At 52.3% G+C, this 21,207-nt stretch overlaps 1 protein-coding gene across 9 annotated transcripts in view; it reads right to left on the bottom strand.

The window, feature by feature from the left end:
* The window catches only part of DOCK9 (dedicator of cytokinesis 9), a 1,255,128-nt gene that overhangs the window by 302,532 nt on the left and 931,389 nt on the right, over positions 1 to 21,207 (bottom strand). For all 9 annotated transcript variants that reach the window (XM_086947866.1, XM_086947869.1, XM_086947867.1 and 6 more), the window contains exon 37: positions 13,959 to 14,006. In XM_086947866.1, the coding sequence (XP_086803992.1) occupies positions 13,959 to 14,006 (48 nt within the window). The remainder of the gene's footprint in view (positions 1 to 13,958; positions 14,007 to 21,207) is intronic.

Here is a 21,207-nt window from a genome sequence, read left to right as displayed (position 1 = left end):
CGTGAGGATTATAATGCACTTAAGAGTATATGGTATGGCTATATCATAGAACAGCTATAAGGAGATAGTTCCGAAAGCTGCAGAGGGGCTCAGCTCATGCTAGGGCACCCTTTCACATAAAACCAAGCACTCTGCATCCAGGATTGTCGAGGCCTACCATAGGAGTGGCTTATAGTTGCATATGTGTCTATATATAAAGGTAGATATAGGGATACTATATCTAAGTAAGAGGTGATTACACCACCTTACCCAGGCTGTGTGAACAGACCTGAGGTGTCAGTTTGAAAGGCAAACGAGGGGTGGCACAATACATGCTGCAGCCCCTGGTAGGCCTAAGGTGCTATGCCCTGGCTACCTATGGTACACTATAAAGGGGCTCACAAGGGTGAACCAGTAACCAATCAGGTATGTGCCTAAAGCATATGGTATTAATTTAGAGAGAGAACAGATGGGCTGTGGGTCTGATTAGCAGGCCCACAGCCACACTAAAGTCGAAAAATCAGAGAATCACAGCAAAAAGTGGGGGTGACCATAGGAAGCAGACCCTACTCTCCTAAAGTCCTGATATGAGGTGGTGTCATCAGGAGGCGATTGTTTAGCATGGTACAAGTCTGGATAGGTGTCTCCTGGGGGATTAAAATCATAATCTGGCCAAGTATCTGTTAGCCATCATGAGAATCATTCGTCCCCAATGCCCACTTGTGAGGGAAGTTGGGGATCCCTGTGGAGTATTATCTAGGGGATCACTATAGGGGGAGTGGAGTTAGTGAAGGTGGTGGAATGAAGGGTGGAGGAGGTGGTAGTGGTGGAGAAGTATGTGGAGGAGGGTGCAAAGGACTAGTAGCCTTGTCAGTCTTCCTCTTTCTAACAGACACTGGCAAGTCTATTGCTTCTCCAAAGGAAAGTTGGCTCCTTGATGGAGGTGGCACCAACCCCACAGTCTTGACTAAGATAAGCCAGTCTGAAGCTGTGCGCAGCTGCTTTTGGCGTGGATGGAACCATTCCTGTATTGTCTGGAGGATTGGTTCGACTGGAGTACCGGGAGAAAATTTCGATGCGGATCTCCAAATTTTCGGTGCAAGAGTGGTTTCAGTTTTGCATTTGAAGATGAATCAGGTGGCTAGGTGTGGAAGTTGATGGCTTTGGACGTTCTTTCAGGGTCGAGCCCGAGAATGGGCCTCTGTAGCAGATTTTCAGAGCAGACTATGGCCTGTTGGCAGTGGTGGCCCGGGAGCCATATGTTCGGTTGGAAGCAAATATTTTTTTGGTGGCAGGACGGGGACGTTAGTACTCACAGTATGCTGACTCAGTGGAAGGTCATGCATCTGGAGGTTTATCTCCAAGTCAGAGTAGGGGCTGGACTTTTCTACTGCAAAAGCCTCTTCTTCGGCAGCAGAGACCTCCTTTTCTCCCTCGACATCCTGTTGACCGAAGATGTTGTGTGTCTTTTCGACCTCCCAACGCTGCTGCTCCCTGCGATGTGCCCTTCAGTTCCATAAGGTTTTCTTCGACCGGAATGATCGTCAGGCCTTGCAATGTTCTTCTCTCTGATCGGGAGATAAGCAGAGGTTGCAAACCTGATGAAGTTCGTCCGTGGGTACTTAGCAAGGCACCTCGTACACAAATGGAATGGAGTCTGTTCCATCAGCAGGGCATTCTAAGGCGAAGAGATAGAAAGATATGCCCGAAGGCCGCGTGGGAGTACGTTGATCCAAAGGACGATAGCTTTCCACAATTTCAAAACACTAAGATGGGAACGCGTTCAATAACAATACCAACATGGGTAAGGGGATCTACGAAGCAAAAGGAGTATGAAACGGTCCCGAACCGGAGCACAGTAATATACATTTGAACGTGACGACAGAAAGAAAACAATCTAACAATGGAGTCGATGCCCAGGTGCATTATCAACCTCATGACTCGAAAGACTTCTTCGAAGAAAAACAACTTGCACACATCCAGGCCCAACACTAGATGGAAGGAGTATGCAAAGCATGCGTATCTACAGCCACACATGCCTCGAACATATGTTACCAAAAGTAAGTAACTTTTTCTTCTGATGGATGCTTCTAACTGCAGATTCCCAACCTGAGACTACATTTCAAAGAAGTATCCCTCCAAGGAGGTGGGTCTGAAGGAATAGTCAAACGAGGAAATCTTGGAACACCCAAGCGTGTGAAATGGACATCCCTTCCCACCTGTTAATCTAAGCAATAATGCCTAGCAAAGGTATGAAGAGAAACCCTGGTCGCCGCATAACAAACCTCAGCTGTGGGAATAACTCTGGCGTACGAGTTACTTAACTTCGGTAACGATGTATCTCGTCGAGACGATTCTAGCCACAGATTCCTTCATGTAGAATTATCCCCAGGCGTGAGACTGTATTTGGAAACATTTTGCCACAGCATCCCTGCTCCCGGGGTGGTGGGCGTGCTTCACGCGACTCCGCCCAGGCGTCGTCCGCGCACGTGACATCAGCGAGGTCACATAAGCCCCACCCCGGCGCGCCATCAGTTTTCTTCGGAGAACTTTTCCGTACCACAACGCGGAACCACCAGACAAAAAACTGTGGGATCATGGGAACAGTGTGCTAAAGAGTATATAAAAAAGAAAAAGACACCCTAAGGAAAAGAGCAACACTGCAGTGTCCAAGGGCAGGGACAGAAGGAAGAACAGGGCAAAGCCCAGAGCGGCCACCCTGCCAGTACACAGACAGCCACCCTCCCCTCTCTCTCGGAGACTAGGAAATTGCGTAAAAAGATATGACACATGTAGCAGGCCTACAACCCTCACCCCGAAACAAGGAAGGAGAGACAGTCCCAACAGGCAGGAACAACCCACCTCCAAGCCACCCCAGCATAGAGGGCAACCACCCTCTTGGAAAAAGGGGGATGCACGACCAGAGGACCCCGACGCACAAGTTACTTACTTGTGTAACAATATATCTGTAAGAGACATTAGTGATAGATTACTTACCTTAGAATATCCCCAGGCGTCAGACTGGATCCGGAAAGTTTTTCTGCTTAGCAGTACCTCTGCGCACCAGTAGGTGGTGTCCTGCGGCTCCGGGTCCATCCCTGGCGTTGTAGGCGCTGAGATGACGTCACAGAGAGTACTTAGGTGCCACGCTGACGTCAGTTCTGTACACAACTATTCCGCGCAGAAATGCAGAGCCATGCAAGATACTAACAATTGGTGAATAAAACTAGGGCCCTAAAAGGGGATGACCTTAACCCTAGTAATCAGTTCGAGGAACGGGGAGGATGGGCGGGGCGGTAAGGAATCTATCACTAAGTAATGTCTCTTAAAGATATATCGTTACACAAGTAAGCAACTTTGTGCATCTGAAAGAGACATGTTAGTGATAGATTCCTTACCTTAGAATAGATACCCCAGCAATACCAACCCGGGTGGTGGTCTGCGAACAAGATTACACCAGAAAGTCACGGAGCACAGAACAGCCAAAAAAGCCGTCCCTCCGGACCAGACTGTCAAGGCAGTAGTGCTTGGTAAACATGTGCAACGAGGCCCACGTAGCTGCCTGACAAATATCCTACAAGGGGACACAGCGTCCAAAGGCAGTAGTGGCTGCAGTTGCCCAGGCCGAATGGGCACGAAGCACCACAGGAGGCTCCTTCTTGGCCAAGGAGTAACATGCTTTGATGCACAGAACAACCCACCGGGAGATGGTCCGTTTGTACACCGCCTAACCTTTTTTGGCGCCCACGTAGCCAACAAAGAGCTGATCATCCACCTGGAACTGCTGTGTGCGCTGCAGATAGAATGCGAGCGGAGCCTCTCCTCTTCCCTTCAAGGATGCGGAGGCGGAAAGAAGGTGGGTAAAGTGATGGCCTGCCCGATGTGGAAGGGCGTGACAACCTTTGGCAGAAAAGAAGGACGGGTCCTTAAAACCACCTTGTCCGGATGAACAGAAAGGAAAGGAGGTTTGGAAGAAAGAGCCCGGAGCTCACTCACTCTTCTGGCAGAGGTGATAGCAACCAGGAAAGCAGTCTTTAGAGCGAGAAGATGCAAGGAACATTTATGAAGGGGCTCAAAGGGTGCGCACATCAGAAAAGTCAAGACAAGGTTCAAGTCCCACTGAGGCATTATAAAGGGCACAGGTGGAAACGTGTGCGTAATGCCTTTAAGGAAACGGTTAACAACCAGGGACTTAAAAAGAGAAGGCTGATCTGGAAGCAGTAGAAAGGCAGAGATGGTAAAAAGAAAACCTTTGATGGTGCCCAGAGCGGAGAGAAGGAACAGAAGAACCTCAGAAAGAGGGGTAGAAAGGGGATCAACAGTCTTTGCTGTGCACCATGCCACAAATCTGTTCCACCTACAGGCGTGTACCGTTTTCGTGGAGGGACACCTGGCTAACAGAATGACATCACCGACTTCGGGAGAAAGATCGAAAGTTGTCAATTGTCACCGCTCAATCTGCAAGCATGGAGGTGGAGGCTGGACAGGTTCGGCGGAGGACAGTCCCCTGCTGCTGCGACAGAATATCCTCCCGAAGAGGGAGGATCTATGCTCATACTGAGTAGCTTGGGATTCCAAACTCTTTGAGCCTAGTCTGGAGCCACAAGAATCACTTGGGTCCGGTCGCGCCTGATCTTCTTCAGCACTTTGGGCAGAAGTGGTATAGGCGGAAAGGCGTACAACAGACCGTAGCCTCACTTGTGATGAAAAATGTCTCTGAGCGAGTGGCGCCTTGGAAATTCCAACACGCAGAACTGATGACATTGTGCGTTCTCTTCAGTGGCGAATAGATCTAACCAAGGATCTCCCCACTGCAGAAAGAGACCTTGCGCCACGTCCGAGCTCAGACGCCATTCGTGATCCATCAAGCACCGGTGGCTGAGTTTGTCCGCCCTGGCGTTCAGAGAACCTGCCAGGTGTTGAACCACCAAGGTAATGCCTTGATGTTCCAGCCATGTTCAGAGGCACAGAGCCTCAAGACAAAGGGTCCAGGACCCCACCCCGCCCTGCTTGTTGCAATACCACATGGCGTTGGTGGTGGCTGTGAACACCTGCACCACACTTCACAAGACAGAGGGAAGGAATGCCTTCAGTGCAAGCTGGATCGCCCGCAGCACCATAAGATTGATATGCAGCAGGGACTCCGCCGGAGACCAGAGGCCTCTGATCTCCGCCTCTCCCATGTGGCCTTCCCAAAACCAGGAGGGACGCATCCGTCTTCACTGTGTGCTCCGGTTGGGGAAGGGAGAGGGGTCTGCCACTGACCCAATCGCGATTCGTGACCCACCACTGCAACTCTCGTGCAGTACCCTCCGAGATCTGGACGTGATCGGACAGGTAGCCCGGATGCTGTGCCCACTGGAACTTCAGGTCCCACTGCAAAGCCCGCACATGCCACCTTGCATGTGTCACCAGCAGGATGCAGGAGGCCATCAGGCCCAGAAGCCGGAGGGTCATTCTGACTGAAACCCGGGATAGAGGCTGAAAGAGCGGAATCATAGCCATAATATCCCGGACTCGCTGCTCGGGAGGATAAACATGAAATAGTATAGAATCCAGAACTGCTCTGATGAAAGGGAGCTTCTGAGAGGGACTCGGGTGCAACTTCGGCACGTTGATGGAGAACCCCAGCACATGCAGGAGGTAGGCCGTAGTCTGGAGGTGGGTGACGACTGCCTGGGGCGAGCCCGCCTTCAACAGCCAGTCGGCGAGGTAGGGGAAGACTGACACCCCTGACCTGCGCAGATGAGCTGCGACCACCGCCATCACCTTCATGAGCACCCGAGGGGCACTAGTAAGGCTGAAGGGGAGCACGGCAAACTGAAAATGCTCTTGGCCCACCGTGAACCGCAGGTAACGCCGGTGGGCTGGCAGGACGGGAATGTGAAAATAAGCGTCCTTTAAGTCCAACGCTACCATTCAGTCTCCAGGGTCGAGGGCAGCCAAGACCTGAGCCAGGGTCAACATCTTGAACTTCTCCTTCCGAAGGAAGCGATTGACGTCCCGGAGGTCCAAGAAGGGGAAGCCTTTCTGTTCTAGCAACTTCTGCCTGATTATCTATACTTCCCCCTCAGTTGCATTCGGCCTAGTTAGCGCCGCGATGCCCCTGGGTGATCTGAGCGCTCTATAAAACATTAACTAACTAACTAAGGAAGTAGTGGGAATAACAACTACTTCCTACTTCCTGACCGGGAACGCACTCGATGGCCCCCTTGGCCAGGAGGGCCGTGACTTCCTGACGGAGAAGAGCCAAATGATCCCCCGACAGCCGGTGGTACCGAGGTGGCATGGCTGGAAGGGAGGACAGAAAGGGGAGCGAGTAACCTTGGCAGATTATCTGTAGCACCCACTTGTCTGAGGTAATTTCGCACCAGTGGTGGAGATGGTGTCGGACCCTGCCACCCACAGGCGTGGGGTGCTCCCTGAAGCTCGGATTAGGAAGGCTTAGAGGTGGAAGCAGCGGGGGTGGAGGTGGACTGACCCGCTCGCTGGTTACTAGACACGCCCCTTCGGAAGCCACGTCAGCGGCCCCGCTGAGGCTGGTTCTGCACAGGTTTAGTGGAGGAGCGTGCTTGGGTGCTCTTAACTTGGCCACCAAAGGAGCCAACCCCAGACGTAGCAGGGCTCTTTGTGGAAAGACCCAAAGACTTGGCCGTGGCCCGTCAGTCTTTAAAGCGCTCCAGGGCATTGTCAGCCTTGTCGCCAAAGAGCCATCAAAGGGCATGTCCATGAGTGAGCCCTGGACATCGGGCGAGAACCTGGTTGACCGCAACCAGGCATGGCGCGCAACGCCACAGTCGTGGAAATCGCCCTGTTCAACGAATCAGCGGTGTCCAGATAACACCTGATGGCAAACTTCGCCGCATCCTTGCCTTCAGCAACCGCTCGGGAAAGGACAGCCTGGACCTCCTCAGAACACTGAGGCAAGACCTCGGCTACCGAATCCCAGACCGCGTGGGAGTAACGGCCCAATAAGCAGGCGGCGTTAACCGACCACAAACCCAAGCTGGCAGAGGAGAACAACCATTTGGCATATTTTTCCCCTGCTTCCGAGAACGGCCAAAGAAACAGTGACGAGGGCTCTCATTCTTTCTCGCCTTGACTACGCTAATGCTTTGTTCATCGGCATTGCGGCCTACCTAATTAACCGCCCTCAGATCATACAGAATGCTGTGGCTAGACTTCTTTTTAACATCTCACGGAAGTCTAGTGTCCACAAACATCTGCGCAGTTTGCACTGGCTTCCAGTCGCAGAACAGGTTATGTTCAAGATCCTCACTTTTGCCCACAGAGCCATTCACGATCAGGGGCCACTGTACCTGAGGAAACATTTTTCCCTGTACCTACCCAACTGCCCCCTCCGATCTGCCACTCAGTATTGGCTGGCTGTTCCATGTTTTAAACTGACACGTCTTGGTGGACACTCCATCGCCGTGAAAGCAGCGGTCGCCTGGAATACCCTACCTCTGACGCTTCGCGCCATTCAGAATTTCGATCGTTTTAAAAAAGCACTCAAAACCCATCTCTTTAAAATGACGCTCTAACTCTTTTAGCTACTTTAGTCCCTGCCTTTTTGAATCTCTTCTGCGCCAGGATACTCCAGAGTAATTGAGCATGCTACAAAACCACTCATATCATATCATATATTGGTCCAGCTGCTTAGAATCCATATCTGGTGGAGCCGTGGGAAAGGGACTCTGCGACGTCGAGGCCTAAATAACCAGACTCTCAGGCGTGGGGTGAGTGGTCAAGAAGGCAGGATCACCAGGCGCAGGGCGATGACGCCTAGCGACGCTCTTATCCACCAGCGCCCGAGCCTAGCCACAACCAAGTGCCCAAGAGGACTTCGGTAAGGGCCTCATCGATAGGAAGCAGCGGTTCCCACAACGTAGATGCCGTCTGGAGCACCTCCGTAAGGAGGTTGGTCTTAAGGGCCACTGTAGGGAGGTCAAGATGGAGAGCCTCCGAAGCCGGACGCGGCACCAAAGAGTAGGAAGCGCCCTTCTCCATAGTAGGCGGAGGGGAGGCAAACCCCGGGTCAGAAGGCACATCAAGTTCACCCGCATCTTGAAGGTCATCCACCCAATGAGTAGAAGGAGCTGGTCGCAGCGGCAGGGCCGGAGAGGAGGCAAGCGGCGCCGGGAGGGGCACAGGGAACGGCTCCGGCCAGGGCCGCGTTGGAGGCGCATCCCAATGCGGATACCAGGCCGGAACAAAATGGTTCAGGTACCGGGGCAGGGGCAGGATAAACGGCACCCAGTGCGGCGCCTCTGGCGGAGCCAGGGGCGGCGCTGGGGCCGGAGTCAAGGGCAGCGCTGGAGCCGGCGGCGCTGCACCACGTGGCGCCGGGGCCGGAGTAGAGGGCACTGGATCCAGTGGCTCCGGGGCCGGCGCCAGAGGCGGTACCGCCGGGCCAACAGGATCTGAACACGGGACCAAAGGGCCCGCAGGCATGCCGGCGGGACCCAAGGCCTAAAAAGGCGGTCCATGGCAGCAAGAAACTCTTGCATCTGTTCAGGAGTCGCCGACGGACCCGGGTATAACGGGTAGGCCGCAGGACTCCCAGGCTCCTGAGGAGCCGCAGGGGCGGAGCCCCTGTCCCCCTTATCCGCCTCCGAGGAGCGACGGGGGGATGTCGGAGAGCGAATACGCTTTTTCGACTTCTTTTTATGGTGTCGCTTACTGGAATCTGAAGGTGAAGACTTAGAGCCCGAGGAGCGACGGTTCCGGTCCCGTGAACGGCCTCTAGACCCGGAGTGGCGGTGAGAGGAGTACCGGGCTTCCAGCAACTTCCGGCGCCACTCCCGCAAGGCCTTCAGGGCCATGGCTTACAGTCTCGACAGTCCCGGGAGTCATGGTCGGTCTCCAGGCAGTAGAGGCAGACATCATGGGGTTCCGCCAGTGACATATTACGGCGGCACGACCCACAAGACAAAGCCGGCCATCCCTACGTGCACCAGGAGGCAAGAGAAAGAGAACAAAGTCTCAAAAAGTAGTCAAAAAATGACTGAGGTACGTGCTCAATCCGGATCTGCGCTTTCGGGCTGGAAACAGAAAGAACTGGCGTCAGTGTGCATGGGTGGCACCTAAGTACTCTCTGCGATGTTATCTCAGCCCCTACAACGCAAGTGACGGACGCGGGGCCGCAGGAGCGCCACCTACTGGCGCACAGAGGTACTGCTAAGCAGAAAATCTTTCCGGATCCAGTCTGACGCCTGGGAATATTCTAAGGTAAGGAATCTATCACTAACGTGTCTCTTTCAGATTCAGAGGTTAGCAGAGTTGCCAGGATCCCTAACAGCAAGGGGAAGGAAAGGGAGGGAGGGCAGAGATTGAAGGCAAACCCCCCCAATGTGGAGCAGCCAGAGCAGCGGGGCATTGGAGCACCGTAACCCTATCTTCCAAGAACCAAGGAGGAGGAATGAACAGCAACAAGACTGAGCCACCGGCAAGAGCAAAATAAGGTACTTAGAGGAGACATAACCCTCCACCGGGAAGCGAGTACCGAAGAGCAGCCCAGGGGTCCTCGTAGAACGAGGAGGAAGGGCGGGCCGTGAAGGAATCTGCGGCTAGAATCGTCAATACCAGATACATTGTTACTGAAGGTAAGTAACTCGTACATCTGACGGAGACTACTAGCCGCAGATTCCTTCACGTAGAATAGATACCCTAGCAATACTCATGGGGAAGGAGGGTCTGCGAGAGGACCCAACCAGTCTGGACAGGACAGAGGGCCCACAGGGGAACAGACCTGTAAACCAGGGAAGTAACCTCGTCCCCTACAGGCAGAGGACCCCCACAAGTCGAACACGAGCAGCCCCGAGGGTTGTAGGAGGAGGAAGGAAGAGTGAAGAGGTCCGTACACTCACAACAGAGGAACCAAGGGCAAAGCCGGAGAGGCCAAAAGACCCCATTCCACCCACAAGGCAACAGAGCTTCCATCCAATACCAGGACAGGCAGAGGAACAAGAAGAGGAAGACGCAGCCTAGAGGGCCAGAGGAAACAAGAGAAGAGGCGAGCCCACCCAAAGGGAAGGCAACAGGACCAGCCAGAACGGCACCATAGCCATAACCGCTAGAAGCAAGAAGAACACAGAAGCATCCCAGCTCTCAGCAAAAGAGCAGGAAGGAGAGGAAATGGCCGAATCCACCACTACCAGGGTCGCGCACACATCCTCAAGAAGCAATAGCAACATACAGAGACGCCATGGAGAACAGGCACCCGAAGGCGACCCGCACTCCCCAGCAGAGCTTAGCTATATAACAGCTACCACTACACCACATAGGGTACGGTAAGTCCCAAGACATGGGAACCCGCTTTGGAAGAACTTCCACAGCAGAGGAGAAAACAAAAGAGTCACTGGGGTGAGGGGGGAACAGCCCCACGGAAGGCTTGACAGCAGCCCAAAGAAAAACAGAAGGCCTAATCTCAGGGTCAAGTCTGTGTAACAACTCCAGCGAAAACACACATAGTCAAGAAAGGGCCGTCCAGCAGCCAACAATGCCAAAGTCCCAGCAAGGAGGACCCAATGGCCAGAAACACAATCTACAGCAAGGGCCATCCGCCTAAAAAGGCCCAAAACCAGCTCAACCCAGCAGTCACTGTGGAGGGAAAGGAGAAGGGAGAGGAGAATAAGGCAGAGGAGGAGGTGGAGGAGAACAGAGCCCTGCCAGGGATGTCGGGATGGCAGAGTCAGCCGGGGCATGGAACAACAGGATGCCATCAAACGGAAGGTCAATGAGCCGCTCCCAAATATTTTCAGGGAACACGCCGTCCCTCAGCCAAGCATGGCGACAGAGGGCGACTGAGGAAGCCATGGCCCGGCCCAGCACCTCCGAGAGCGGAGCGGAGAATAAACGCGGCTAGCTCCCAGCCATACAAAGCATGATGCCGTAAGTCCACCTGAACAGTCTTCTGGGAATCTGCAGAGGCCAGAGACTCAGCTGAGTCCCACAAACAAGAGGAAGCCCTAGCCAATACCCACAAGGTGTTAAGGGCCCGCAAGACAGCACTGGTCGAGGCGAACATGTTGCGCCCCCAAGAGTCCAGCCAGCAGGCCTCCCGGGACAGCGGTCGCAGGGAGGGAAATGCGGTCCGCAAAAGTGGACTGGCAGCAGAAGGGTGGAATGAAAGGCACGCCGGGTAACGCGGCGCCGTGAGGTGTCAGTGCAGAGGGTGTTGAGGCACCGGATTCAATGAGGCGGGACGCTTCCAAGCCCCTGTCAGGGAAGAAAGGAACAAACCCTCAAAGGGAAGCAAGATCTCCATCCCACTAGACCCCTGGTGTAGAACCTCCAAAAGATGGTCCGCCAGAAAATGAGCAATCGGGTCCCCCATGCATAGAATGCCCACAGCTGTGGACACTGTGTGAGCGAAGGCCGCACCTGCCTCTTTACGGACCCAAGGAGAAGAAAGCAGTTCTTCCGTGGGTGACGGCTGCAAACTAAGGCGGCCGTCCCCGAATCCAAGCTGGACGGGCAAAGGCCAGACCTGGAAGCCAGAAGGTACTGAAGAAGGAGGGACCTGCATTTCCTCCGACGAACACATCAGCCTAAGAAAAGGCCGGGAGTCATCCTTCGACGCCGCCGGTGAAAAAGACACCCCACAGCGGCCAGTCTTCGGGGAAGAGGATACCAATAAGCTGCCAGCCTCCGGAGAAGAGGGAGCGTCCGAAGACGAATCTGCGGCACGACCTCTGTGTGGAGCCGTAGAGTATGCACCCTGAGGCAGGACGCCAGCACCATCCAGCGCCGAAAGAGAGACCGGGAAGGGCTCCACCAAGTCACACCGTGCCAGGGACCGGAGTGGAGTCGAAGCGTAAGTGGCAGCGCTGGAACAACGCCGACTCGACCTCCGTCGAGGCAGCCGCCTGCGTGTAGGAACAAGAGGGACCAGGGAAGTGACACAAAGCCCTCCACCAGCCTCGACCCAAAATGTGGCGGAGGTGGTCCGACGAAGCAGCCACCTGCGGGGAGGGACGAGGGGGGCCCGGAGAAGGACGATGGGTCGCCACCCCGCCTCGACCCAGAGCGGGATGAGGAGAAGTCATCGACCTCTGTGGTGCCGCCAGGAGAAGGCACTGGCGCCATGGTGGCGCCAGCTCAACTGTGGATGAGGCTTTTGCCAGCCCAGAGGGCCGAGCGGGGCTCGTGGATGCGACCCGAGCCCCGGGGACCTCCCACGACACCACAGGGACTCCTGCTGGAGTTTGCGGCGAGGCAGAGGCGCTGTGGCCTGAAGGAGGGACCCCGAGGGGACACACCCCAACAGAACCACAACCTCCAAACATGGATCTGAACCAGTCGGCGCCAAGGCCGGAGCGGAGGGCCTCGTGCAAGGCAAGGGATCCGCTGACGCCCCTGGAGGGGAAGGAGGAGACACCAGCGAGGCCTGCAAAGCCTCCGCGTATGTCTCCATCTGGACTCTCGAAGCCCCAGCACCGGGAAACGGTGGATAGGAGGCCGAGACGCTGGGCCGCATCGCCCGTGCCCCGGCAGGCCGAACACCTGCCCCCGGGGACAAACGGCGACACTTACCCACCGGGGAGCGACGCCCTCGCGACATCGGAGAAGGACGAGGACGACTACCACGGCCGTATCTGAAGCCGTCTGCCGAGGCTGATCGAGGGGAGGAAGTCGACCTGGAGAGACACGCCGAGAGTAGTTTCATCCGGCGCTCCCGCCGTGACTTCGGCTTCAACTGTTGGCACCCCTCGCAGTCAGTGGTGCTATGATCCTCCCCTAAACACCACATACAAATGAGGTGAGGTCCGTCGCCGACATAAGACACCCACACGAGGTGCACGTTTTAAAGCCCAAAGGCATTCGCACACTGTTCCACCAAGAGAAAAGACAATGGTGAGGAAAAAAGGGGCCGAAAACAGGCCCGTAGCAAGACCAGATCCGCGTTGCACGCGGAAAAGGAAAAAACTGACGTAGGCACGCCGGGGTGGGGCTTATGTGACCTCGCTAAATACACGTGCGAGGACAACGCCTGGGCGGAGTCGTGTGATGCCGCCCCGCTCGCAGTCTCACGCCTGGGGATAATTCTACGTGAAGGAATCTGAGCTAGTAGTCTCTATCAGATATGTGCTTATGTTGAAGACTTTGTTCTGGTGAAGGGAGCACAGATTCTTTTTTGAGGCTACTTTTCAGCAAGGGCATAGCTCATATGAATTTTCTTTTCATTATCCAGTGGGACAGAGTCATTTTCTGAATGGCACTGACGTTTTAGCTACCTGTGCAAACCTCAAAGAGCTTGTCATTAGACCAGATCTCCTTGGTGCAGTCAATATAACTGACCACCATCCGGGGATTCCAGGTGGCGTAATCTCTCTTACTCTTTGGTTGGGTGAGGTGGAAGATATAAAGAAGAAACAGTGAATGACTTCCCAAAAGGCAGGGAAAGCAGTTTTTCTTCTGAGAACCAATTTCACAGGAAGAAAAATGTGAAAGGTGGACCTCTGCTTTGTGCCCGAAACTCACTGAGGTACCACAATGTAGTAATGGGCACAAAACCCAAGTTTCAATTTGCTGCAAGGGTATGGAGAAATATGCAAGCGAAGTCACAAGAGCAGCGTAACCGAAATACGATGGGACTAATTTAGAGACCTCCAGTTTGAACTCTGTATAAGTGACACTTGCACCTGTGGAAAACGTTGTTGGCAGCATTATCTACATCTTCAATAGTCCTGATATTCTTCAGGGGTGCAGGGGAAGACATATCACTGTATGTACTGTCAACTGGCATGCAGTGGGAATTGCAACATTTCTAATACATATGCTATGAGTGAGCTATCATGGATATTGTTCATAGACATAGTAAGAGCGTATCTTGCTTGCATTGCTCTCAATCCAGGAAATTGTATTGCCACTGGATACATTTGTGGCAAATAAATCACCGAGTATTTGAAAGTATCTTTACTCCTTCTTGTAATGATCTTATAGAGAACTAACTTTAGTTATGTCTTACACTGTACCTGGCTATATATCGTTTCCCCATGTACTGGAACTGGTGCAAGCACACCCTGTAAAGAATAAACGGATTATTAGGTCAAACAGCAACGTTATAAGGTCTCATGAATGTATTTAGTTGTGCAATAAACTAAGTCACACAGCCAATTATGTTGCACTAAAAAGAGGGGGAAAGGGTAAACAAATGGAATCAAACATTTAACAGTGTACAACCACATTGATAGTGCTACAGATAGTTTAGTGCACAATGCAGACTCACGCATCAAATATTGTGGTACAAGTTCCCATGACGTTTGCAGCAATTTTTCAACTGTGGCAATCCTGCAAACTGGCATCTTTTTTTTTTTTTTTTTAAACAGATTTTATTGATAGATCACATAGAAATCGCAGAGCTCCTTTACCCAGAGACAACTGCCAATCATGTAGATACATATAACCCAAATCCTAACCCTCCCGATCCCTCCTCCCGCACAGTTTCATACAATGTCAGCAATTTGTGTACACACATCCATCGGCACAGCACGCTCAAACATCCAGTACCGGGTCCTGTTCTGGCGGAGGCTTGAGCCAAATGCCCCTGAAATCAACCCAACGTTTCCAGATTTTATACTGTTTCTGAGGGCAGCCCCGGGCAAGAAATATGGGCTTCTCCATCCCCATACAAAAATCCAGCCCCCTCTTCCACGCCACCAATGTCGGAGCCCTCGGGTCCTTCAATGCCTGCGCTATCTCTCTTTTAGCAACTGTGAGTCCTAGTAACAATAAATGCCTCTTGTAAAGGTTTCCCCCCACTCCATCCAACATATGTAACAGTCCCAGGCGCGGCGTGCGGGGGAGCACCCATCCAAGCCATTCCAAACCTCATTCCAGAACCTGTCCAAGTGGCAACAACTCCACACCGTGTGAAAGAAAGTGCCCTCCTCACATCCACACCTAGTACAGATCAGGGATGCAATGAGGCCCGCCTTCCACAGCCTCCGCCGAGTGAAATATACCCTGTGCAAGTATTTGAATTGGATCAGCCTAAGGCGGACAGATATGGCCACTCCTCTGGGGCCTGCCAGAGCCTCATTCCAGTCCTCCTCTTCTAACACTCCTACGTCATCCTCCCAGGTCCCCTTCAGTTTCTGCAAGTCGGAAGAGCAATGTATAATCAGGGATTGATATATGCGTGATATTTTTTTGGTCTTGAGGTCTCCCATAAAAACCCGAGCCTCCAGCGGACTAAATTCAGGAAGAGATGTCAATCCCTCTAGATATGGGGCAATGGCATGTCGGAATTGTAAATAACGGTAGAACTGAGTGCGGGGCATATGGTATTCTGCACTCAAGTCCTGGAACGACTTGAGCGATGTCCCCGCCATGACATCTCCCAGTTTAGAGATTCCGATATCGTCCCACCCCGCAAAGCCCCGAAGGGCCGCCAGGTCAGGGAAACGGCCATTTCGCCAAAGAGGAGTTTCTTCAGTCAAGGTCTGCCACCACCCCATTCGCCGCAGGGCTTGCCTCCAAACATCGAATACTACCTGTGTCACTGATGGCAGTGCCCTGCGCCTTTGCTTCGCGTACAGCAACGTGTGGAGAGTTGGGGGCTCCATAAGGAACCGCTCCAGCGCATAGGCGGGGTCTCCCCTGTCCCCGTACCACCATTCATTTAATACAAGGAGATGCAAGGCTTGGTAAAATGAGCGAACATCGGAGGTCACCAAACCCCCACAGTACGTCGATCGAAAGCACGTGCGTAGTGCCACCCGGACCGCACCACCCACCCATAGGAATTGTCCCAGAATCAAGTCCACTTGCCTAAAGCAGATGGGGAGATAGGATAAGGATGGATTTTGCAACTGATACAGTATTCTAGGCAGGGCCACCATTTTAAAGATGGCCGATCTACCATAGACTGTCAGTGGCATGCAGGACCATACTTTAATATCCGCCCGGGTGCGCTCCCAAACTGGCACCACATTGCGCTCCCAGGATACAGCAGAGATCTCCGACAGGAACACCCCAAGGTATTTAATGCCTCCCACTGCGGTCAGAAGGGCCGATGCCCAGTCTCCGACCACCGGGCCATCCCCCAGCACCCAAAGGGTAGATTTACGCGGATTAACATAGAGGCCCGAGGTCTCACCGAAAATTTGTAGGATGCGCATAAGACGGGGCCCGACCTATTAAGGTCCGTTAAGAAAAACAGGACAGCGTCCGCATAGAGCGCGATTCTGTCCGACAGACCACGCTCCCACTCAAACCCCCGCATCTGCGCATCCACGCGGACCCACGCAGCTAGCGCCTCCATGGCCAAGGCGAATAAGTAGGGCGAGAGGGGGCAGCCCTGCCTGGTTCCCCTCCCTATGGCAAAGCTCGAGGACGACACCCCCGCCACACGAACGGAGGCCGTCAAATCCGTGTACAGCAACCGCACATAGGACACGAATACGGGCCCTAGATTTAGTCGGGCAGGAGCGAGAACAAATATATCCAACTAAGCAAATCAAACGCCCTGTATATGTCGGCCAGGAAAAGTGCCGCCCGCACCCCAGTGGAGCGAATCGCAGCCACTGCAACATAAGCCCGCCTAATATTATGCCGCGTCGCCTGTCCGGGCATGAAGCCAGCCTGGTCAGGGTGTATGAGATCAGTAATATATGGCAGCAACCGATTGGCCAATGCCTTGGCCAAGACCTTGGCCTCCACGTTTAAAAGAGAGATAGGACGGTACGAAGCATGCTTCTCCGGGGGCCGACCAGGTTTGTGAAATACCACCACCTCAGCATGTCTCCAGTCCAGGGGTAGGCAACCACGCTCCCTAGCCTCTTCCACCACCGCTCTATAGTGGGCCCCAAGTTGTAGGTGAAATTTCTTAAAGAATTCGCTGGGAAAGCCACTAGGGCCTGGGGCCTTACCGGTGTTCAACTCCTTCAAAGCAACACCCAACTCATCCTCCGTCAGTGGAAGATCGAGGCGGTCACGAGCCACATCCGAGACTGCTCGCGGTGGCAGATCAGCTATAAATTTATCAATCAGGTCTGCGGAGATGCATTCATGCGGGCAATACAGATCGGCATAGTATGTCGCAAAGCTCTCCGCTAGTGCCCTAGGTTCTGTAATCAGGGATCCAGAGCTATCTACAACCCTCGGGAGGGTCTTAGTCTAAGTCAGGCCCGGACACAGTCTATGAAGCATTGTCCCTGATTTATCGCCCCATTGGTATATGCGACTGCGGGTCGCCATCCACATCTGCCGTGCCTCATCCAATAATAACGAGGTGTAAGTCTGTTGAGCAAACAACAACTGCCTCACTGTCTGGCCTCCACCCTCCAGGCCGCTGCGCTGCTCCAGGTCCCTGATCTCTGCCTCAGCCTGATCCAAGTCCTCCCCATGCTTCCTCTTAGCCGCCGCACACCAAGCGATGTCTATGCCCCTCAACGTGGGCTTCACGGCCTCCCATAAGGTCGCCTCGTCCGCCACCGTCCCCACGTTGTCAGCCATATAATGGGTGATGGCCTCCCTCATGTGTATTTGATAGTCTACTAGTTGCAGATGCCATATGGAGAGGCACCACCGAAATGGCTGTCGTCGATCCAGGCGAATAGTAACGGTCGTTGGGGAATGGTCCGACAGCCCACGTGGCAGTGAATGAATGAATGAATGAAGCGGTTCTTGTATAGCGCAAACTTAGCCCAATGGGCGTCAAGGCGCCTAAATCAAATGTACAAGCTAAGACCCCCCCTCTGCAGCATTCTCTCATTGGTAGGCCCTCTTAAAGAAGAGAGTTTTAAGAGCCTTTTTAAATGACTATATTGAAGGAAGAGTTTTTATTTCAATTGGGATGGAATTCCAAAGCTGAGGGGCAACCACGGAGAAAGCTCTGGCTCCCCATCTAGCAAGTTTAAAACGGGGAACAACAAGTTGACAGAGTCCCGCAGAGCGAAGGCCTCTTGTAGGGACAGAGCGCGTGAGAAGAGAGCCCATAGCACTTGAGGGACCTTCTGTCAATGCTCTGTAGGCCAGACACAGAATTTTAAAGGAGATTCTGTGCTGGACAGGAAGCCAATGAAGGTCTTTCCTGGCCGCAGTGGCGGAAGAGGATTTCGGGAGGGCCAGGACAAAGCGCGCTGCAGCATTCTGCACAATCTGCAGTCGGTGTATGAGGCTTTTGTTGGCTTCCATATACAGAGTTACAATAATCTAACCTTGAGCCCACCAGGGCGACTACAACCTGTTTGCGTGCCTGGGGGGATAGATACCCGCGGATTCTATTAAGTATCCTGATCACACCCCAGCAGGTGGCCACGGTCCTGTTGACTTGTAGGGACAGAGAAAGTGAGGTGTCAAATATTACACCAAGATTTCTGGCAGATTGGGAGGGAGTGGGGCAGATGCCAAGAGAAAGTGGCCACCACTCACTCGACCAAACATCTTGGTATATCCGCGGACTCAACCCTGCCCTGAGTTACCGTAGGGACAAATAAATAGTCCAGTCTAGAGAAGGATTTATGGACTGCGGAAAGAAAGGTATACTTTTGCCTTGAACCATGGACGTGCCTCCAGGTGTCCACCCAGCCCAGATTCCTGATCATATCACTCAATTTGGTACACTGGGATGCCACTGTCCCCCCCCCCCCCAGGCCTGTATCTATCTCGTGCACCATCTACAACATCGTTCCAGTCACCACCCACTACTGCTAGTACATCTGGGATATCCGCCCACACCGCAATTATTTTTTCCACCAGAGACCACTGTAACGGGGGTGGGACGAAACTGGCATCTTTCATTCATCTTTTATTTCAGTAACCATTATTAAACATCAAAACTTTTACTAATTATAAGTTTTCACAACCTCGCCCACCCAACAGGACTACTGGTGAATTGAGGAATGGGAGCAAGCAGAGTGGGTGAGTTCACTTTTGAAATACGTCATTTTTTTATTCTACTGTCTTTTTTATACCTTCTAGTAGTAGTATTATCAAGGATCACAGTTTGGGAAGGTTTCTCAGTTTATGTGCGTAACTCCATCCTTCTCCCTGCCATCTTAATGTAGACAATGCAACACAGGAAGATGAGGTATAAAGGAGGGGCTCTGCAGATGACTGCCAGCAACCTATCTTAGATGGAAGCATTATTACCAAATGTAAATGTCCACACTGTCTAATTGAGTTAGAAATATTTATACCATAAAGTCTTACTTAAGTTACAAGACAGACATGTGGGTGTGGCACCCCGCTAAAATCATGCCTTCCCTAGCAGGACCACATCAGACATGAGGTCTCCAAATGAACTGATTGAAAACTGTGCACATATTCATTGTACATTTTATCACCCATACTGTGGAACACAGACCTTATCACTCAAGAGAGCACACAGGGCCACACACAACAGGACATAGCAAATTCCCCAACATCCTTTTGGGGATTCTACCAGGACTTGGCAGCTGTCAATCTGGCTTGAGTGGTTTGCACTTATATGACCCACAAACTGAGGCCTATACTTATTTAACTGTTGCCAGTTCCCAGCAAGATTAGAGCAAGAAGAGCTTGCACTACTTTCGTACGGATAGAGACCCAGTAAAGCTTTAATGATAATTATGGATTAGTGTGTGGGCCTTTCAGAGTAAGGCAGTGTGTTCCCAGTCTGTGCTTCACTTACTAAATCATTATGCAAAAAGGAAAATGAGTAACACTCTTGAGCAGGCTTCAACAAAGTCGGTCCTGGAGGGCTGGATCCATATCAAATTTTTTGCCTATCCCCATTTTGATAAATACAGTTCTCGTAAAACTCTAGGACCCCATTTGGAGAACCCTGCTTTTGAGCATTACAACCTACCTAATAGACAAATTGAGAAGACGAGAGGCGCTTGAATGGAAATTATTTTCAGCAAACCAAAACAATTTGCAAGCTCTGTGGCTGGAATAGTAAAGATTTTAGAAAGTTAAACGTATAAAGAGACCTGTTTGAAGCCTGTTCCTCCCTCCAAGATCTCCATGCTTACTGGCAATTAAAGCAATGTTTTTTAAGTACGTGTTCACATCTTAATATTTGACCGTTCTGGGGGTAAGGGAATATTTTAAGTAGTGCCAGAGAACCCTGGAATAGCTGTTTGGAAGCACAGGGATAATTTAACCTCTCTTTCAGAGGGATCTGCAAATGACATTCTTTTTTTTTATATTGGTTTTCACAATATCTTATAAACATGGTTACAGTGCATTTCAGTATATGACATATTAGAAAAGTTGGATACATGTCGAGGTACAGGCATGAATATACAATGTTAACACGGAGTACAATATTCCCGTCCTGCAAGGTGGCAGGGAGCTCACACATTTAAGTTCACTACAATCCCTGCGGTATCCCAGTGGTCCCGGGTTACCCTCCTCCATCCCAACCATCCAAGGGGCATGTTATGGCTATGGTGAAATGTCACCAGTGTCCTGTGTGACCCGCAGGTAGGAATTGAATGGTTGCCATACACCGAGGGGTCTAGCAGCGGGTGGCTGTAACAGTGCATATGTATCACTGTTGGTATTGCAGTAGGTCGTACTGTGCAGCCATGTGTGTAACATGGGTGTGCGGTTACTACCCCAATTATTAGCCACTTTGTGTTAGCGATGAGAAGTGCGATACAGACAAACCGATTTGGGGAGGTCGTGTGTGTGTACCCAAGCAGCGCCATCAATGGCGTGTGTGCGAGCTCCATCTCCATCATACAGGAGATTTCCCCAAAGACTACTGTCCAATAACACGCTATCTTGGCACATGTCCAAGTAATAGGTGTGAAGTCTGCCTCTGCGGAGCGACATCTGGGGCAAGAATGTGACCGGAATGGGTCGATACGATGTAATGTGCTGGGTGTCATATATGCCCTCCAAAGAAATGTAAAAAGCAACAATGTGTGCAGGTGATTTGGAGAGACACAGCGTATTTGTGTGCAACACCGACCCCACTATGAATCAGAGATAGGGTGGCAGAGGTCCCGCTCTCAAGCCGCCTGCAACCCGGAGTCCCGGTATCTGAGCATCGCCACTGTGGCCTTATACAGTCTGGCCATAAGGTGACTCCCATCCCCATCTTTAAAAATGCCAGTCAGGATTGGGGACTCAGGGGGCTCTAATGGATAGCTAAACGGATTAGACCTCAGAACCCTCTGAAGCCCCTGTAATACAAAGTGATCCATGACTGTGGCCTCGCGAAAGCGGGGGTCCTCCGTGGATGAGAAAACGTGCCCCTTAGGGAACAGGTCTCCGAACGTTACCAAA

The sequence above is a fragment of the Lissotriton vulgaris genome (assembly GCF_964263255.1).
Source record: "Lissotriton vulgaris chromosome 8 unlocalized genomic scaffold, aLisVul1.2 SUPER_8_unloc_1, whole genome shotgun sequence".
Taxonomy (NCBI): domain Eukaryota; kingdom Metazoa; phylum Chordata; class Amphibia; order Caudata; family Salamandridae; genus Lissotriton; species Lissotriton vulgaris.
Note: the sequence above shows the minus strand (reverse complement) of the source record. Positions and strands in the feature narration are given on the sequence as shown.